Below are 12,157 nucleotides of genomic sequence, written 5' to 3'. Positions count from 1 at the left end.
GTACATGTAACTAGCTATCGAGTGCGGCCAACTGACGCTAAGTTGGAATCCGGTTAAAAGTGAGGCTGTGGTAGTTCGTTTCGTCCCTTAACGATGCGGCCAGTCGTGTGCTTGCGGACAGTGATGTACACTGCGCTGCGCGATTCGCAGGCGCGAGTCGTTTCGCCCTCTGGCCGCACTAGTCCTGCTGTACTGTTGAGTGTTCGACGGCGAACTACGTCGTCTGCTCCTGCTATATCTAGCGAGCGCAATTTCATCCATCTGGGTAATGTTGTCGTGGCTTACTATCGAAAGGTGAAGCCAGAGCTAGTGGGTAATCAGCAGTTAGCTCGCTAGGGGTTGGCCATAATCCGTTCGGTGTCCGCAACAGAAAAGAGGAGACTCTTGACAAAGGCACGGGACGGCACACAGGTAGAACTGAAGGAAAAGGGACAAATACACCGTGTAGTGTTGTCCACGGTTCGGTTCACTATAGACAGTTTCAAACGCTGGCTTGTTGGCCTCGTCTTGCTAATAGTTGTGAATCAAGCCACTCGTTTACCCGATTCTGTAAAATGCACACAATCGCACCATTTTGACAACCAGAACTCGAACAACTTGCATTTACCACAAGATGACTCTGTTTATACCTCTGTTCGCCTTTGTCCTGTCGCCGCTCGAGCCATAACGCAAGACACCGTTCCGCTTTCCTGAAATAAAAGAACGAAAACATAACTTTTCATAGCGTCAAATTGAAGGTGGTTGTGTAAACTGTAGTGTTCATTGACTTAGAAAAAAAAATTGTGGCTTCCTGGTACAGGTGAGACATCGTTTAAGAGCAAAAGTATAGCAGCCTAAATGGCAGTCACTCCTAATCGCTGCTAGTGAAGTATCGTTTTTCGAAATTTCACTGTACCATAGCCATTTTAGCTGCTGGTGTTGCTGGGCGTTTATCAATGAACCACTGACCGTGTGACTTTGTTGACGCTGTGTGCGCACGTCCACTGTCCGCCACCTAATGGTGCTATGCCTTAGTGAATTGCGTCGTGTATGTTATCTTGACGGTGAGCGAATGAACATGTAATCGTTTATCTATACTGCACAGGGTCGCGGGTGGTCGCGGCGGTGCGTGGCCCGACAGGTGGCGGCAGTTGGCAGCGATAGTGAGCATTAGCGAAGCAGTGCTGCGGAAAGGGATCATTTTACTGTTCATCACCACAGAACGGGCAGCTGCGACACAGTCAAAAGAAAAAAGTCTTGGGACGCACGGAAGCCGTAGAGAGGAAAACCCCCTGACTAGGACTGCCACCGCGCGCTAACGAGCAAGCGACCTGATTCAAGGGCGCCGCAAGGCTGACACCTGTGCTGCTGTAGCTGACTAATAAAATTTAGTGCATCGTCATCAGAGTTGAACGAAAAAGATGATGTTGAAGCCTAATATAAACCGCATGAGGGCGTTCCACCGAAGTCAGCGCAGAGAGGCCGACGAGGTGAAGATCGACTTGGACGCCCCGCTGGAGTCGAACCTCAACGAGATTCTCCGCAATTTAGTGCAGTCGGGTCCGGCTGCCAGAGGCTATCTACGACCCCTTGTAAAACTGGCACCTGCCATTGTCCTCAGCCACCATCGTGACGACAACAAGATGGGCGCATGGAACCTACTAAAGATTTTCCGTTGTTTGAGAGTGTTTCTCGTCGATGAAGAGACTGAGGTGAAGGCGGAGGCATTGCGAGTTCTTCGACATCTGACAGCATCTGAGTCAACTTTTGAAGTAATGTGCCGCGCACTCATACCTTCGCTTGTTGTCAAGTCGTTGGATATCGTGCTCGATAATAAGGTTGAACGTCTTCAGGCGCTCAGATTAATGCGTCGATGCGCCTCGGTGGCTCCGCTAAAGTTTCCGTTAGAGTTTGCGTACTGCATTCTCGCTGTTGCTAATGACGGCGCCGCTGAACGAGATAACTTTGCCAAAGCGTGTGTAGCCACAGCAGCTGAACTCTGCATCGGAAACCCCCATCTTTGGCTAGCGTCAGGAACGTTTATGACATTGGTTCGATCGGTTCTCAGTTCGAACGTGAGCGAACCTCGAGCAGCTGAATCGCTTGTTTCAACACTGATGTACTTTGTAAACAGCCCGAAGACGCGGTATATGATCAATGCCGATCTCGGCTTGGAGTACCTGATCTCACCTTTCACTGACCGAAATTTCGAGGTTTACCCTGACGACCAGATGTTTCATCACGAGCGCGAAATAAAGGCACGTGTAGCCATCTGCTCCATACTGCGTTCATGGCCCGGCCTCATCTACTTGTGTAGTGAAAAAAGCGGCTTGACAAAACTTATTGAACTGCTGAGAGTGCCTGATACAGAGACGCAACGTTCAGTCATGGACCTCTTCTTCGATTTGTTCTGTCTCCAAACACCTGAATGGACTACGGACTTCCGGATAGCATTGTTGGCAGCCGACGACAAAACTGGTCTCCAGCGGGGCTGGTTGCTCTACGAGGGTTTTGTAGCGGCCGAGGGGGCAGACCTGATACCGCCAATATCTCGATGTGTAAATTTATCTTCCTGCTACTTAGCTCTACTTCTTCAGGCTATGGTAATGCACGGCCTTCTCGACGCGGTAGCGGAAGCGACCGTCGGAGATGAAGAACAGGTGTCCATCCATGCCACGGTTCTACTGGCAGAACTATTGCACATGTGCAGTCGTCTGTTCCCACACGACGCGAGTCATATGTGCCATCTATTGCCAGGCCTAATCGATGCAACCATGTCACCAGATATGAATATTCGTCTCAAAGCTATATCGGTTATCAATCGATTGGCCTATATCGAGAAATTCAAGTGTATGACCATCGGGGTGCCAACGTCGTTAAACCTAGACCAGCAGCTTCTGTTTTGTCAACAGGCGAAAAGTGGACGTAGCTCTGCCGAAGCGCAATCAGTTTCGTCGCAGTCGATAAAAAGCGATACGCTCAAACGGAAGAAAACCCAGCGAAAAACCAATACGCAAAGTCCCGTTCTTGACAATCTCTTTCTGAAGTCAGGAGTCTCTGGGACGGAATTCGAGTGGGATGTTGTCAAGTGTCTATTGAAACATCCGGAATTCGAGGATGATCCCCAGGCAGTAGGATTTTTAGAAAAACTCGTTGCATTTTACATGCCGTCAAATCGACAGTTTTCAGCGATCGAAACCGAGCGTGAGCAGGCTCGAAACATGTGCTCCGCACTTCTCGTACTGACGGATTTTTTCCTTGAAAAACTGCCTGATAACTATTTGCTTGACGATCTCGTCACTGATGTCTGTAACTGTTTGAAACAAATTCAAGGGGAAAATATACCACCGAATTCGGTGTTATCTCCGGCCAAAGCTTCTTCCACTCTGAGTCAAGCATACTTCCTGCTCATCGGTAGGCTAACCGGAAGCGTACAAGGACTGCACATATTGAAAAAGGCCACAATATTTGAACAGTTGACGAAACTGCTGGTAACTAGTCCAAGCACGGCCTCAATGAGCTACAATGATGTGTACATTAAATTAGCACTATCGCCCTTGAACTACACCAGCCCAGGACCAAGCCGGGAGCTTTTTAAGCACGTGATCACCTCGAATCGTTGTGAATCGGCCAGAATCTACTGTGTCAATTTGCTTCGCATGCTGATCCGGTTTCGGCTGAACGATATGTCACGATGGGTTATCAAACTCTTAGTCGAATGTTTATCCGATGATAGCGCAGAAACGGCAATTAAAGCCACAGCCTATGAAGTTCTTAATGAGGCCTGCGATGTAGTGGATAATCTTGATGCGCTGATCGCCCTCGACCCACAGCTCAATACCGAAAATGAAGATCAAGCCTGGATGTTACAGGTAAGTTAGTCTCAAACGGCATACATCTCATTTAGACATTCAGGTATGACCCTACGTGTTTTGTTTATTCTACACGAGAATGTAAAATTATATAAAAATATAATTTTCTTAATAAGGTAAAAAAGGTAAACAAACATTTGGTCAACAGAAACAGAAACTGTTATTTATTTCCTGATGTTCCAGTTACGATATTTTTCGCGCGCCAAAGGAGTTGCTTTGTTAGAGAAAAAGGGCATTATGGAGAGTGAAATCAACCGCTGGAAGTCACTAGGAGCTCTCAAATATGTCAAATGGGTAGAAGACGTTATAAACCAGAGTGTCAGCCGACATCGACGAGGCGCGGATGGTAAGTACGGCAGGCGGTACAGTGGTGAGCATAAGCTTCACCGACTGCGTCCTGCGTTCTGTCCTCCGCACCTACTTGGCCAGCTTGCATCACATGCGCCCGGTATCGATATCATAAGAGAAAAGAACCTTGTTGAGCCATTGTACGAAACGATTCGCAAAAGCAACGTGGATACGCCGACGGTGATATTCTATGTGAAGGCAGCCCTTTGGGGTGTAGGTCATTTGTGCAAGACGCCAGCAGGCCTCAAGCTTGTTCAGGAGCAGGACATTCTCCAAAAGGTGGTTGAGTTGGCAAAAACGTCGAACGTACTAAGTTTGCGTGGCACAGCATTCTACTGCCTATGTCTAGCATCTGTGACAAGTGAAGGCTGTGATATACTCTCGGCAATGGGGTGGGAAGGCGTAAGACAAAGTTCAGCTAGTAATGAATTGTACACAAGCCAACGTTCAGAATCCGTTGGCTCACAATGGAGTTTCGATTCATCATGGACATCGGCAAACGAGTTTCGAGATCGAGCTGGTAGTACTCGTGACTCAATCAGCTTTGATGACATTTCATTGACGCATAATGAGGATATAATTAATACTGCCAATGCAGTTAGTCAGCCATCAACGTGGACTTTCACCGATATGCGAAAAATGATGCGTTATTATACAAGCCAGGCTGACGCATCTGGTTATGGGACACTGAAACTTCTGAGGCCAAAGCGAGGATATAAATCCAATGGGGAAGTTCGTAAGTATCACGTAAGCAAAAACTATATATCTTAAGGAATTGTAGTTAAATTTTACGCTTGCTTGTGACCATTTTAATTGTTTACCGGAGAAAAACGGATAGTTTTCTAAAACAAAACTTGTCAACTGTAAAAAATACCTAGTATAGACGACTGACCTATACGGTAGTTAAAGGGTTGTTTTGCTTCATTGTCAGAAACAACAGTTAATACAACTAACAAGGATGATGATGTTCTGATGGAGTACTTACGTATTCACTTTATATTTTAATCCCTATTTATATGTTCATATTTCATGTGATTATACAACGCAAAACGGTAACCTAGGTTAATGCCGATAAGCAGAAACTTCGAAATATTTGTTTGTTTTTTTTAACAGCGCCTGCTGCAACCACTCCCAATTTACCGCCATCGAAAGATGATACCGATTGTATGCCGTCCGTACTCGTCGGCCTTGTGCTTCCCCGTCATATTAATAGTATCTTTAATAAGGACTTTCTTGCTCTTGAAAAAGCGCAACCTGCCGCAGCCAATGATCTACCAAGGGAGTCATTTGGAACAGTCCATAAACAAGAAACGTGTCTTCGGTGTGGCGACTCGTTAAAAGAAGAAGATGAATCAAGTATAGCGAAGTTCTCAAACGAAGTTATTCCCGAACGAAGCAATACGAGCACAGAATCAAAGGAATGCCTAGCAAGTCCTCTTAAAGCCACTCCTCAAGATCGAGAGCAGGCTCGCAACGATTTACTTAGGTTCGTTTCATGGACTTGAGCTCTTAGAGAGGGTGGTTGAAAACACTTAAAGTACAACGAGAGGCAATCTGCGATGCATGAAAGGAGACTATTTGACAAATTTTGCAATCAATTCCCAACCATTAGTTTTATAGGTATGCTATAATATTTAACACTATGACGACCCATAGCTGTAATAGACGTACTATGCCAATATAGCGTTCTAGGCCTATAAGGCAACAGGAGTTACAGTTTGCGTTTTTCTTTGTAAAATCTATTTCGTCTGCATTCATAACATTACCTGCTCTTTGTGTAGCCTTCTAATTGCACCTGTGTTTGCTGTTATTTTTCTCTTCTCTATGAAGATACGTGATAAATCTAGCTGCCGTCTATCCAAATAGCAACAAAGCCGTGGAGCAGTTGTTGCTATCGATGAAACAGAAACAGCCGTGGGTGTTCAGTGATCTCTGCCTCTTCTCCGATTGTTGTCACCTCATGCGAATATTTCAGCTGCGTCAGCCGTTCCGCAAATTTCTCCAGGAGCTCTTCATGGACGTTAACTTCGACGAATTCAGAACTCGCGCCGAAGTGATCGTCAAGAAAGCAACTGCCATTTCCGTAAACGCTATCAGAGAGACGATACGTGAAGATGACGAAGAAGTCAAAGAACTCCAGCGTGAACGTGGCATAGTCAATAAAAATCGAAGCAATGTAGAGGCCGAACCAAAAGCCAGCCCCCAACAGAATAGCACCGACAGCAGTTGCAACGATGATGAGACAAGGGAATTGCCAGCGGAAGCCTTGGCACGTAATATTAACAGCAACAATTGGAAAGAACGGCCTCTCAGTAATGGACAACGAGAAGAAACCGATAAATGTGAGACAAACAAGGTTATCATAGAGAAGAAATCGCTACGTATCCGTTGTGACGAGGGTACCACAAACAATCGCGGTGACGGCGAGTCATTGGGAACTGCCTTCGACAGTTCCGACAAGCTAAAAGACGGAAATAATGGTAAAACTAAAAGCGTCGCTATAACAGTGAACTGCTCAGGTGATGAGGTCGGAGGGAAAGTGCCTGATCCTGCAACGTCGAGAAATGAAGCAGCAGGCGGTCAGTAAATTGTGGATCTATTAAACTTAGTAAATGGATCGAGTTTGAAAGAGGCCGCTCCAGATTCAACGAGTACGAGCCAGGGTTCGAGTGCGGCATTTGAGGAGAATGGCGATGTTCAGGGGTCTGCATTAAACCGGTGGAGACGTGGTCGCCAAAAGAATTTTGTCGGGTAGAACAGCGATATTGATAAAGTCGACTAAGCAAACCTGGAGGTAGACTCATGTAGGTTAATGTAGAAAACAGTTATCAGCCAGAAGAAAGTTGGTGTGAAATCAGTAAGCTTATTAAGATTAACTTTGATGTATGATTGCTGATCCTTCTGTGCGATGAAATTTGTACCCGTGTGAAAAGCTAAAGGCCCTATCAACAAAAAAACGACAGTAATTCTATTAGTCCAATTATTCTGACTGTGTATATGTGAGCTCGTGTGCATATTGCTAAGGTTACTACAGTACCATTATGCATAACAGCCGCACTAGCTACGTTCTATAAGTATATAGAAATATATTTAAAAAATTATAGACACATTTATTTTTATGGCTCTCATATGTTAATTGTTACCGCAACAATGCCAGACGCAATGCAAGGGACCGTTGCCAACCTTAATAGCAGAAAAAAAAAGCAACGAATTACGAACTGCTAAAAACATATATGCATGCGTTAAGCCAGCGACATGACGGCCATTATTCCGTGGCCATCGGTGGTTCGTTAGCAATTTTTGCCAGTCTCTTGCAAAATGAAGCACAAAATGATGATGATGATGATCGGGGTGCACTTGTTGTCTTAGCCGGAATCGCCTTGGTTGAAAAGTTCCAGATACAGACCTTATGTATAATAGTGTTCGCAATGTAATAATGAGCGGTGTGAAAGTATGAAAAAAGCTATTAATTTTCTGTTAACGTAAATTTCTAACATGATCATGTCGGGCCAACGATCAGAGGCATCAAAATAGTCGCATCGTTCACTCGTCTTACCAACATGACGCGAACCTTCCTACAACTTCACGCTGTAACATCTCCCCGTGATAGCTTAGTGAGTAATGTGTTTGCTTGCTAATATTAGGAACATGTTGTAGTCTGGGTTCGAATTCGGATATAGACACGTTTCGTTTCGTGATGGGAGCCAGTCGTCCGATGAAATGTTTAACGGCGATACCAGGGGAAAGACTCGAAACACAGAGATGTTGTAACATGACGACCGCTGCCAATGCTACGATACGCGCCATCAGTGTCGCATTGCGTATGCACTGACATTCGCGGCGTGATTGGTTAGCGTATTTTCAAAACGCAACTCGTAAAGGCAAATTATAAGAGATTTTATTGTTTTAGCATAACATTGATGTCTCATTATGATAATACGAATTCTTGCCAAAGAAATGGGCTGCTACGATTCCTTTTATATATATATATATATATATATATATATATATACTTTCCAGCAGTGAAAGTTACGTACTACGCTATTCAGAGAAATGTCATTTAAGTGTGTACAATGTGATAACATTATGCACGGTGTTACATGTGCCTGTAAGTGTATGTGTTGAATGTGAATATTTCAATGTTTCGGCTGTATAGCATCGACGAAGCTAATATTGGACAGATAGATTTTTAGTTGTACTATTATAATACTATAGTTGCCACTAATCATGATTTGGAGTCATTCGTTTGCCGCCAGCATTTTTACGCGATTTTTGCACAATTCTTTTACTTATTACTAAACGAGTGCCTTCGAGGAGCAAAAGAACTGGAGCCAAACAAACAAACAAACAAGCAGACAGCATTAGAGCGGATAGGTATGAATTCTGTTATTATATGTGGCTCCGATAGTTAAAACTTGTAGTCATAGCAGTGGTATTAATCGTATGAAATGAACTTCTAGTAAAAGGAAACGAGTCAAATCACATTTGTGCTAATTGCAATTTGGGTGGTAGTTGCTATCTGATATCTTACGGATTAGCAGGCGATCAAATTATTTCGTCAACGGGAACGTGTCAGTGGCTTTTCACTGCAATACAATAAGATTATACAAAACACAATAATAATAGCGACCTACTATCGGCACTAAAGTCGAGAAACTTGCTTACAAATTTGGCACGTGCGCGAGCAGTCATAGTGATGATATTATTTAAAACTTAAATAATTTCGAAATAGGACAACACCCAACTCTAATTTAATGATGCGAGGAGTAAGAGAATTGCGAAATTTTTATATGGACGTTCGTCGCTTAGCAGCTCTGCGTGCCATCTCGCGGTGTCGAAAATGGCCGTCAGTATGATTGAACAGGTGGATACATAAAAAGCTTTAAGCTGTACACAATTGCAAATTGAAGAGAAAATCAAGGTGGTCATTATGATATATATACACAAAACAAAGGTAATTTAATAAAGGTTTTTATTTTTTTGTACATATTAAAGTGTGGTCTTTGATATCGTAAGAAGTTCGCAAATAGAGAACCGCTATCCTTAGTCATGACGATGGTTGGGTTTATAGCACAAATTATCAATTACCCAAATGATTTGTTGTTAAATTAACAGCACTCACGGCCCTTTTAAACAGCAGAAGATTCAACGATGACCTCATTAATTTTCACATTAACTGACACTTGTTGTAAATGATCACACAAATCCGCAACGACCTATTTATACTAAATATAATTTGCAATGACCTCTTCGAGTGGTGATGAGATTTATTTTCGTCGTTATATTTACGAGAAAATCTACGATAAAAATCCAAGCTATCATGTAACGAACGTGGCGCACAACAGCGTTATTAGCTGTTAATGTTTCTTTGTCTGCTTCCGTATTGGCATATTGGCTAAACCTAGATTAGGTTTGTTTAGGATAAGAGGCCGGGTTCCTTTCTTTTTCTGTAACAATATGGATTTACAAATACGAAAAAAAAGATAGATAGGCCTATGAAAGTTATCAGAGAAAACGATACGTTTTGATTAAAACCCTATGCTTCTATGAGCATTCAAAGAGCATTCAGTCTAAATTACAAGAAGAAATTCTATTAACTGTTATTTCAGTAGTTCGCTTATAACTGATATCAGAATTACGAATGCATTAAAAAACATTCAGGACACACATTCTCCCGAGCATTCCCTACTTATTTTGGAATAGTAGTTTTTTTGGTAGATTCCGTATGCACTCATTACTTAGCTATTCTGTATGGCTGTACCATATTTGAGTCGAGTACTCAGCTTATTTCTGTGTATTTGGCGCTAGGACTTTTTTTTCTAGTAGACCTATGTAATTACGATAAAGAAATCTAGAAACAACGTCCCTATACCATTGTTTCTTACCTAGCTGCTTGTTGACATTTGTAATGACTGAGGCCTCAAGGCCAACAAACCTTCATCAATTTTTTTATCTTAATTAATAGCAAAAACCTAAATAACGACTGGATACTGTGTTACTGATGTATCGACTATCTAATTTGAGTTTTATATCGTTGACTTTGAATGGTATAAATACGGTGTAGAGTCAGCTAGTTACTAGGGTACCTTTATGTATTGCACCTGTATTCGATTTAGAAGCAGCACTGCTGTTCATATTTGGCCATTTTGCATTTGGCCTCGTGTTCCCGTAATAGCTCTTTATCGCCGTTCCTTTAACAATACATTGGCTGTATTTTATATGGTTAATTGTAGTATTCAATGTCCTCTATTTTACTTCATATATACATAACAAAAAATCTCATATTAAAATACTGATCGCGTCTGTCCTAAATGTGCGTTTTCGACAAATTCAACAAAGGGCTATACTATGTAGTTGTCAATGGGTTGTTGTGATGGCAGTCGTTGATTATTGTGCATTTTCGTTTGCTCTCTTATTTTAACTATGGAAAGCTTTTCATTTTAAAAACACTCACTTGTTATATGTTTCGGAATGGATTTTTTTGGTTGCTTTAAAATCGCTCTGTATTGAATAGGTATAGACTCTAGGGTGATCTTCTGCCAGACTTGAAATTTTATGAAACTGAAGAAGGCTATATATAATATATAAATTCATAATGCGGCCAGATTATTGTCATTTTGCGAATTATTCTATATCAAACAAAATCGAATTGCTTGAGACCCTTGAGGTTAATTTTTCTAACCATATCCTCATAGACCTCTAACAACGTTCATGTTTAAGAATAAGAGCAAATCTGCATAAGAAAACAGCAATATAAACGCGAAGATTATAGTGCTCAGGTAAGGTTCTATAATTTTTAGCTAATTAATGTAAATTAACATGAGAGTAACTATTATCATAGAAGAAAAAGTTTCAAAATCCAAAGTGTTATCACCATTACGCATATATCAGGCTAGTTTACTCTTGTCCTGCGTCCATCCTCGCAAACTAGGCATGTTTGAGCGCGGCGTTTTTTTTTACTAATATACATCGCGCGCTAATATACTGGAACTAACAGATCTTGGAAAAAGCAGTAGTCTTTAAATATGTCGGACGAGTTATGTTACTGTCCATGCTGTACAGCTGATGCCATTCTTTTCACTTATCCCCGTCTCGCTACATTCTATTATAGAGTACTGTCTGTTTCGTTGATCGACACGTCTTCTGCAAGATACGGTACTTCAATTAGTTCATTTCAATATTAAAAATCACTTATACATTTACTCGACATCCGGCTTATGCTACATCTCAACTTTACCTCCGACGAATCAAATTTTGTTACCGAAATGTAGTTTTGTAACCCGGTGCTTGGCGATAATTGCGTGAGCCGAAATCTGCCAAGAACAAAAGCGATTTTAAGAGGCAGAAAGAAAATCTTATCTCCTGAGTCTTGTTTCGAAGTTGATTGGGCTTTGATCAACTGAGCAAGTTTCCTCTAATAAGCAACAATGATTACAGGCTTCACCTTCAAGGTTGCTAACCCTTATATGTGGCTTAGAGGCTCTCTAGATAAGCTGAGATAATTCTGTCCGAATGGCTTTCCCTATAAATTGAAAGGTCTCGGCACATTTAGAAGTGTCGATAACACGCGCGGACGAACCTTGGCATAGACTTTTTTTTAAGGCAATTTACCTATACGCGTCCTACGCGCTGTTATAGTTGAATTATACTGTTATACTGAATTATACGTATTCTTATTATACAAACATTGCCAAATCCCAGACAAATTTCATTGCTGTTCTTGGCCCCTATAATTGGCATATTTTTTTTTATCGCGCTAATCAGGGTAGGTGTCTCGACAACTTCAATCGAAACGTAAACACAGCAATTTTTCGCAAAATTGATAAGACCATGAGACACTACAAAATGCTCGCATGAAGTTTGCGAATTCGTACGATTAGTAACAGAGGTTCTTTCTAGCGAACCGTTACCACTTATCTTACACCGAGCACAATTATTCCTTTGTAACAATGTCTCGT

The 12,157-nt window shown here is 42.1% G+C and overlaps 1 protein-coding gene across 2 annotated transcripts; it reads left to right on the top strand.

Moving 5' to 3' along the window:
- Positions 1-18: 18 nt before the first annotated feature.
- rictor (rapamycin-insensitive companion of Tor) lies at positions 19-9,193 on the top strand. 2 transcript variants are annotated; one of them, XM_022845607.2, is made up of 4 exons: positions 19-3,851; positions 4,035-4,935; positions 5,448-5,685; positions 6,030-9,193. In XM_022845607.2, the coding sequence occupies exons 1-4, from the start codon at positions 1,401-1,403 to the stop codon at positions 6,784-6,786; spliced, it is 4,347 nt and encodes a 1,448-aa protein (XP_022701342.1). In that variant the 5' UTR covers positions 19-1,400; the 3' UTR covers positions 6,787-9,193. The 2 variants fall into 2 exon arrangements, with proteins under 2 accessions (XP_022701342.1, XP_022701341.1); XM_022845606.2 differs by having other exon boundaries at positions 5,313-5,685.
- The last annotated feature ends 2,964 nt before the right edge of the window (positions 9,194-12,157 follow it).

This window comes from Varroa jacobsoni, unplaced genomic scaffold, assembly GCF_002532875.2.
Source record: "Varroa jacobsoni isolate VJ856 unplaced genomic scaffold, vjacob_1.0 scaffold_1178, whole genome shotgun sequence".
Lineage (NCBI taxonomy): Eukaryota > Metazoa > Arthropoda > Arachnida > Mesostigmata > Varroidae > Varroa > Varroa jacobsoni.
This window is presented reverse-complemented; position numbering and strand designations above follow the sequence as displayed.

What these genes read in the sequence shown, in the direction of transcription:
- rictor (XM_022845606.2), top strand. Translation starts at nt 1,401, where the DNA reads ATGATGTTGAAGCCTAATATAAACCGCATGAGGGCGTTCCACCGAAGT. An exon ending in TAAATCCAATGGGGAAGTTC is followed by an intron (nt 4,936 to 5,312) that starts GTAAGTATCACG and finishes TTTTTTTAACAG; the next exon opens with CGCCTGCTGCAACCACTCCC. An exon ending in GCTCGCAACGATTTACTTAG is followed by an intron (nt 5,686 to 6,029) that starts GTTCGTTTCATG and finishes TTCTCTATGAAG; the next exon opens with ATACGTGATAAATCTAGCTG.